The sequence below is a fragment of the Neodiprion fabricii genome, chromosome 7 (assembly GCF_021155785.1).
Source record: "Neodiprion fabricii isolate iyNeoFabr1 chromosome 7, iyNeoFabr1.1, whole genome shotgun sequence".
Taxonomy (NCBI): domain Eukaryota; kingdom Metazoa; phylum Arthropoda; class Insecta; order Hymenoptera; family Diprionidae; genus Neodiprion; species Neodiprion fabricii.
This window is the reverse complement of record NC_060245.1, coordinates 12747889-12756812: the sequence shown is the minus strand read 5'-3', so window position 1 is coordinate 12756812 and position 8924 is coordinate 12747889. Positions and strand designations below refer to the sequence as shown.

The following is an 8924-nucleotide window of genomic DNA, read 5'->3' as shown; positions in this document are numbered from 1 at the left end:
TCGATAATGCGATAGAGGTGGCGCCACATACGACAAACCTGCGGCAACACTCAGTAACACCAACTGTCGGTAACATCAGAGATAGCAATTTCGTCGGTAAAATGTTTACCATCACACAATAAAATAATGTGTCATGTCTGCTCATCCGACGGTGAAAAAATTAAAATGCCTGCTCATCCGACCAAGCAAAAAATCTCATGATCTAACTGTCTGACGATGAAAAAATCAAATCGGCTGTTCATCCGACCAAGCAAATAATCAAAATAGCTGCTCATCCGACTAAGCAAAAATCAAAATGGCTGTTCAACCGACCAAGCAAATAATTCATTGTCAAACTGCCTGTCGGTAAAATTGGGTAAAAATACTGGTAGCGTCATCTGTGTTAATAGTTGGTACCAATTTTGTGGGTAAGGTGGGAACATACCGACTGCCGGTAAGCATAAGTAACGGTTTGCACTTTCGAAAAATCGATTTTTTTTTTGTCTTATCTTATTGTTAAACATTTCAAGAATATATTCCCAAAATTTTAAGTCGATCTGAGCAAAACTCTTGAAGTTATTGTCTAGTTAGTCTCCTACTCTTTAACACTATACTTCTGACAGCAGGTGAACAGCTTATTCACTTCTATCATTCTGGTCCATTATCCTGTTTCGAGAATATTTTATTCGGTAAAGATAGGTAAGTAAAGAAGTGAAGCCATAAAGACATGTTTTATACTTGTACGTGTGCTATACACTGTACAATTTTTTAAAACGAGAGGAGCGTCAGTTTGTCGTTGTACATTCGATCGTGCGCTTGTGATTTTTTTCTCAAAACTACCTTTTCAAAGTCCGTGTTTACTGCCATTTGAAAACGACTTGACTGATTCATTTCAAACTTGGTACACATTTTCTAAATATAAAATACCTCCTCCCGACGTTTAGTCAAAATTTGTTTTTTTACGAATTCTTTGAATTTTGATGATGAATGAATTTTTGAATTCACTAGTTTTCAAATTTACATTCTTTCAACAAAATTCTCTCGTAGATTAATAATGATTTGCACATCCGCATCTCATTTATTAGACGTCATTGCTGGTCTTACGGGCTTCTCATCGGAAGCAAGGATTCAAAAAGGGTAAACATAACATCTACACACCACAGTCTCCTTATACATCGTGCATGCAGAGAAGAAATTTCTTATTTTGTTTTTTTACATTGAGGGGGTTTCCCACCCACAAAATGGCGGAATTTTTAGTGGAAAATAGCAGTTTACCTTTTAGATGGCCACCAAAACTTTTCAAATGAAATACAAAAATAATTATAGAACGTTGGGGAGAGGATTTGATAATACTTTGACTAAATTTCAATGGTTTTTGATTTCAGATAATTTTCGACCTAGATATAGTGAACACCGCAAATTGTTTTTTTTCTAAGACGTTCTGGGGCAAGCTCTGTCACCGGCTTGTTTCTCAATATTTCTGCATGAAAAAATTACAGAATATTGTTAAAAGTATACTTAATAATGTACAGAAGGTTTGAATAAATTTACTCAATCCATACTTTAAAAAAATTCACAAAAAAAGAGTATTTTTTTACACTGAAACCCTCACCTCCCTCCCTTCTTAAGAATGTTTTTTAACCCTAATGATGCCTGGCTGGACCGGGCCGAAACGTCGCCAATAGAAACCTCACGGTTTTGGTCCTATCAAAAAATTGACGTTTCCCGATGAACGTCTTACTCATGTAAATATTATGTGTAGAATACAAATATTGATAGAATTTACTAAAATTATGTTTATTGTAACGGGTGCGGTTTTTCTATAAACCCGTTATTGTGTGTTCTTTGTCACTTTTCTATGAAAGAATATATTTATAAGGAACCTCCTCTGGTGGGTAAAAAGCAGGATCAGCTTATCAAACCCAAAAACAGTCGAACTATGCGGACTCAGGTATCTCCAAAGCCGCCTTGATGCGTGAACAGGCACCTTCGCTTGCTGCTCCCTTCAGTAAGATAAGGGCTTGTTGGCCGTTGCTTCAAGCTGGAGACAAGTGAGAGAGGCGAATGTCACCAAGTCAGAGATACGGGTTTTCCAGTACTCCTTTCTAATTGCGAACTCGGAGTAAACAGAGTCGCCTGCCTATTTTCAGTTGTGGGTTACTGATCCTAAACACCGCTCATCCTCCAGACCAGGGATTACCTTGGCTGGCTATCGGTTCACTCCCCCCCCCCCCCCCCCCTCTCCTCTTTTTCAAGGCGAAACTTTATGTTAGAGAACTATGTTTGACAACGAGACAGACGAGTGCATGTTTAGACTGTAAATATGCTTTAATAATGATAACTCAAATACTTTTGACATCGTCCGTGGTCGGCAATCTGGTGTACAAAGTTAACAATAGAGAGCAAAATTATAAATAATAATAATAATCAGAATTTATCGGTTCTGCTCCAAAATGGTCCCTACAGTTCAAACGTTTTCTAACTAAGCGGCTATATTCTATCTTTGCTAATTCTCTTTAGAGGTCCCGGGCTATCATGGACTCTAAAATAATATCCTTCTAATTATGAACTAAGCTCTTTGCTTGAAGTTCCTTTCTGATACTCTGAAGCTAAGTTCGAGAATGTTCTGTAGACGAGTAACATTTCGTTCAAATATGACGAAACTCGGCGCTTTGCCGGTCAACTGGTTTCCTAACTGTGACGCAGTTCGGCGCTTTGCCGGACAACTGGTCTTCTAACTGTGACGCAGTTCAGCGCTTTGCCGGACAACTGGTAACCGCTCTTCGTGGTCCTCCAATTTATACTCTCCTGGAGCTCTCGTCAGATTGCCTTGTCGACGTCCTCCCCCTGTTTGTGTGTCCTGATATGGGTCATCGTCCCGGTATGCCTTGGTCAACGTCCGTTGTCTTTGTTTATTATTTAGAATTTATGTAGGTCACTGTCGATGTCGATGGTGGTCTCGATCAGCTGTCTGTTACCGTTGTTGTCGTGATTTGCGTATGTCACGGGCATTGTTGATGTTGATGCGATCTTGAACAGCTGTCCGTTACAGTGTATTCGTATTACCATTATAAATACACACAGTATCAAGTTGTAAGCACTAGAAATCTAATACTTAGATATAATTTTACGAATCAATCCAAAATAACTACAAAGGTATATATTGTTGGAGACAGCATTTGGCGAAGTAATAAAATACACGTTAACCACACTTTATGAGTGGTTTAAATGGTTTTAATTCATTGCATTGTCATATTACCCACTATTCCGACGTCTCACAATAATTCTTAAGTTCAATTTTCCAGAAGTGTTGAAAAGTTTCCAAAAGTTTTCAAAAGTATTCAGAAGTTTTTGAAAGTTTTCAGAAGTTTTCATGCAAGATTTTTCAGGTAATACCACGCAATGATTGCTTAATACAGTGCTTAGAATGCAAGTATACACACATATGCTCGAGGGGCTTCGCCCAACTGCGCGCTTCGCGCGCCCACCCCTTTCGAGTTTTGCCAAGGGGGGGATAAAAGGGCGGTAAGGGGTCAGATTTTTGTAGGTTTAGGTATGCATATGAAAAAGGGTGAAGTGTTGAATTCCTGATTCCTAGATAGATGTATATGTATACAGGATGTGAAGGGTGAAGTCCCCATAGGTATTACGATGTACAGGGTGGGGCATTCGAAGTTACTAGGGCGCTTTTCTCAAAAACGAAGCAAAACCTCAAAAAAAATTTCAGATGAGAGCTGTAGGGTTTTGGAGGAGACGGAACATAGGGTGCTTGAATTTTTATTAAATGGATGCGCCAAGGAGATACGAAGGTCAGCTTTGGTTTTGTAAACGGGATGGTGTATTTTTAATTTTAAAAATAAAGAGAGTATTCAATTTCGAGTATAAAAGTATGAGTACTCCAGTTTCATAAAATTGACCCTCAATAAGATATTTCGAAAATAAGTAAAAGACAGAACGACAAACAACATCAACGAATAACATTAGTCTACAACTTTGTGTTTTGACTGATAACTTGGATGCTTAATACTACCTTCGAAAATCAAACCAAGAGTTATCAGTCAAAACACAGAGTTGTAAAGGAATGTTATTTAATGATCGTTATTGAGAGTATTCACATCACGTCGAAGAAATTTCCTCAGTAGTAACATTCAGAATTCCTATTATTGTGATTATTATTTTTGAAAAATGGATCGGTATACGGTTGCCGAGAAGATCGATATGATTTACATTCATGGTGAAACGCATAAAAACGCTAGTGCAGCTTGTAATTTATACGAAGAACTATACCCCGAAAGAAGTAAACCATCCGGCAGAACTTTTGATCGAGTAAAACGGTTGTTTTCAGAAACCGGAAGTGTCGCAACGAAAAAAAGGAATGATGAAGACGATTTATCTTGACCTTGGAGATTTATTGATTAATGTTAATCTTGGATATGAAGGTCACAACTCAAAACACTTTTTTCATCGTGTTTACGTTTCGGCCCTGGTGGGGGCCCTCCTCAGAACATTTTATTTAAATATCTGTCACGAACAAAAATAAAATAATGTACAACTAGGTTTTAACAAAATTAGACATAGTGGTATAAGTAATATGCAAGGATGTTTAAGCAAGTATAAAAGAGGAATTACCTCGTATGAGATGACACTTCCAATTACATAGAATTCGTGTTGGTAATTGATAAATAAATAGAACAATAAAAAACAATAGAAAACAAAAACCGAAACACACTGCGTTCGCGACACGTAATTCCCACGAATTCATATTTGTTGTTGGCTTTATGGTAAGTAAGGTATGGTAAAACACACCGCCGTTATGGTTGAGTCCAGAGCACATAAGCACAAGTGGAACGTACAGTGTGTAATGGGAGGAGGTCGATCTCGATAGTTATCAGAGCAACGCAGAGTCAACGGTTTAAAAGGAAACCAAAATTTAACGAAACGTTAACACGATAAAAAAAAAAAATTGGTGCGTGTACTTATGTACGCGCGTGAGAAGTTATACTTCTTTGGCATCATTAAAAAATACACATGTCAAAATCTTCTGTCACACAATGATAAAGAAAAGAAGTATGTAATAAAAAACAATAAATCAAATAACGGGTGTCTTACATTATATTTAAATAATCTATTAAATTTTTGTCACGAACTTTCGATTGAATGTTCTATTAAATTTATTTCTTTATTTTGTAAATATTAAAAAACCAATAATAAATATTCAACATTGATAATTTAATAATATTTGGTATTAATTATATTAAATGATGATATTTTAATTTATATCAATAAATAATACATACGGATAACTAACCTCAATTATATTGGAGCACTTGAAAAAGTATTTTAGCACAATTTTTTCACTAATATTCACAAATTTTTCGAGACTTAATGAATTCGGTTGAGTGGGCAACTTCATCCTATTAATTTTGGGTTACAGTGATGCGCGCGCATCTTGTTTCGAGACTTAATGAATTCGGTTGAGTGGGAAACTTCATTCTGTTATTTTTGTGTTACAATTTTGTGTTACAGTGATGTGCGCGCATCTTGAAATTTCACTCTCATCAGTTTTTCATAATGCGCCTAAAGAAGTATAACTTCAAAAAGTGTTTTGTGTTGTGACCTTCATATCCAAGAAAAACATTAATCGAAAAAAAGGAATGTTGAAAGTGTATCAAACTTAATGGCCATCATTTCGGACATTTGCTTTGATGAAGTTGTAAATTTATTCCGCGTAAAGTGGAGAACGGACATCTTTATCTTATTTTTGAAATATCCTATTGAGTGTCAATTTTAGGAAACTGATGTACTTATACTTTCATTCTTGAAGCTGAATACTCTTTTCATTTTTGAAAATAAAAAATACACCATCCCATTCAGAAAACCGACGCGGACCTTCGTATATCCTTAGCGCATCCACTCCCATTAACGCTTACGCGGACGTATATAGACACTCGCAAAAAAAAAGTATCTATTCACGCCAAAAAAGGCTGAAAATGCTGTCCTTGGAGTAAAATAGTCCGCTTTTTCCGAATTTGACATTAGTTTTCAACTACAACCCCCCTGGGGGGGAAAATGGGGGAGGCCGGGGGTCAAAATTGGCTGCTTACATTTGAAAGGTTCCAGACGGTGTGAAATAGTAATCGGGGGTTTTCGGAGTCGCTGATTCCGTTCTCAGGTTCAATTTTCACTCATGCACCCCCTGAGGGGAAAAATGGGGAAAGCTGGGAGTGAAATTGACCAATAATGAAGGATGGAGTTTTGGTTGTGGAAAATGGTATCCAGGAGTTTTTGGGGTCGCTGATTCCATTCTTGAGGTCGGTTTCCACTTGTGCACACATCTGACGGTGGAAATTTTGGAGGCTATGGACGAGAATCATGCTCATTCATACGGGATGAGGTATGATCGCTGGAAAATGGTACTCAAAGCTTTTCTGGGAGCTTCCCAGGGCTGCGCATTCGATTTCTGGGTCAATTCTTACGTATCTGTCTTTGTAGACGATGAAGCAAATACTGACTGATATCCATTACGAGTTCACCCTGCTCGGCAGATGGTAAGCGTTACCCGGACTTACACCACGTGGAGGTCTTCTGAAAGTAATACTTTGTGTGTGTGTGTTTGTGTGCGTTTGCATCTGTGCGTGATCGCGTGTGTGTCTTTGGTAACGTCTGTGTCAAAGTATATCTCTGTTAAAATAAAGGGTCACTCTGAATCTGAAGACGCGTGTGTAAGTGTATTAGTTGTGACTGTTGTCTAAGGGTCTCTGGTTCAGGGTTCTAGGTTTTGATTGCTAGCTTGTTATGGAAATTCCCTTCGGAACATGTCAGACACATATATTTGGAACACTCCGTACACAATTTGTTGGTGCGTATGGCACAACTCTCGTTGGTGTATGTATGTATGTATGTAATATTTATTGTTCCCCTTTGGGTTACAAGGACTTCCCTTTTCCTCTTCCTTTACAACATTTTTTACATGTTTTCTTAACCTATTCTTACCCTATTCTTACTTCCTACCTTATCCTTACTTAATTTCTAATTGCCTGTGCCCTGTGCCATTGCCTTGCCATTCCCTTACTTTCCCTCTTGTCCTTTTCTTATTTTTTTTTTTTTATCCTTATCTTCACTTAACCTGATCCTATTTTACCTTATTCTATTCCCTAAATCGTCCTTACCCTAATCGACTTCCATTTCCCATTCATCTCTCACTCTTTCATTCTCTTGTACATCCCTGATCCTTTCCAATTCTCTCATCCAGACTTCTCCCACCCCCTCCTCACCTAACATCTACCTCACCACCTCCTGCCAGCTTTGCTCCCTTCTATCCCAGCCTACGCACCTTTCCCATACGTGCTCCTATGTATCCTTCTCCCCCCCGCACACCCTACACTTTCTCTTTTCCTCTTCTTCCCAGTACCTTGCCTCTTTCATCTCGCTTCCTAATCTAAATCTTGCCACCCTTATCCACCTGCTTTTTCCCCATCCGTTCACAACAACATTGTGAACGCAACTCGTTGGTCACGCGCCTTCCAACCCACGCGAGGCATCCAGCCTTTCACACTTTCCAATCACGTGACCCAGAAGAAAGTGTGACGTCACGCGCGCCGCTCACGCCACCTACGCAGCCGAGCGCGTTGCGTAATCAACCAACGTGGTCTCGCGCTGCCAAAGACCAACCGAGGCTGCAATAAGAGACGACCGATCAGACCGATCGGCAGGACACTTCGGGTTCACCTCGTCTTGACCAACCCTACTGACGCTGACGCTACAAGGCCACGCCTTACCCACGCTTCAACGCTACGCCGACGTTACGCCACTACGATATTTGACTGACGATACGACGACACGTTCGAAGACAGACCGGACAGCAGACTGATTGCATGACGGACCCTGTTTATCTGGCTGCGGCCAGCCCACATACAAACAAAGCAGCTTCGAACCCTCCAGCTCCTTGGGTACTGCACTCTATCGATATCCCGTCACCACCTTTCACCAGACCTCCAGCTGTCCTACTTTCCTTGTGGGATGTACGGAGAGCTCGACTAACATCACCTAGCTACTACAGACGCATCCTGGCTCCAGTTTCCCCGTTTCCCGAGCCGCAGCGCTCGTTCGTGTCGACTGCCACCCAGACAACCGACAGTGAGTGGGAGTCTCCAGTAAAGACGACTGAGAACCGCCGTCCCCCGACACCACCAAGCTCTCCAAAGAGCCGGTACACACCACCACCAAGGACTGAGACTGACCCCCCTCGATGCCCGAAATCCTTGCTGCAGCCTCCACCACAATTCAAAAGGACAAAAACCTCTCCTATTATCACGTGGCAACGATTATTCTAACTTGTACATATGTAGATAAAATAAATAAGATGTAAAATAAACTCAAAAATAAAAACTCATCTTTGACTTCAGCGACCCACACCTTCCACGCGGTTCGGTCGAACTACTAGCTATCAAATAGCGAACACCATCGCTTTCCCAGATATCCTGGTATCCCTTCTCCTTTCACTAGTCTGTACCATCTGTTGTACCTCGATTCCTTTATTTTCTCCCACCTCGCTTTTCTCTGTTCTTCCCTCTCTCTCTCCTCTATTTCCCTAAACTCCATCTCGCCCCTCTCCCTTCTCGCGACTACCTCGCTACTATTTGCTCCCCTTTCCGCAAAGAAACTTTCCCTTTCTCTTTCCCACGTCGATCCCTGCCTCCCAGCTTCTGCCTTGTCCCTTATCTCTTCCCAGCATCTCCTAGCTAGCTCGCTACCCTCCCCTCTCTCCAGCTTCCTTTCAAAATTCCATGCCCTTCTCCCTGCCCTAATCCTTAGCATCTCCCTCTGTAGTTCCTCCCTTACCAGATATCCCGGTGTTCTCCCATCCACTCCTAATGTCCATCTCAAAAATCTATCCTGTACCACCTTGACGGCCCTCCACTCCCTCCACCCCCATATCTCCGATG

General features: G+C 40.5%; 1 protein-coding gene across 1 annotated transcript; it reads left to right on the top strand.

Moving 5' to 3' along the window:
* The first annotated feature begins 7853 nt into the window (after nucleotides 1–7853).
* On the top strand, nucleotides 7854–8312 carry LOC124187028 (allergen Asp f 7 homolog). Its single transcript, XM_046579272.1, has one exon. The coding sequence runs from the start codon at nucleotides 7854–7856 to the stop codon at nucleotides 8310–8312; it is 459 nt and encodes a 152-aa protein (XP_046435228.1).
* The last annotated feature ends 612 nt before the right edge of the window (nucleotides 8313–8924 follow it).

Excerpts from the sequence above, each read along its gene's own strand:
- LOC124187028 (XM_046579272.1), top strand. The coding sequence starts at position 7,854 with ATGACGGACCCTGTTTATCTGGCTGCGGCCAGCCCACATACAAACAAA.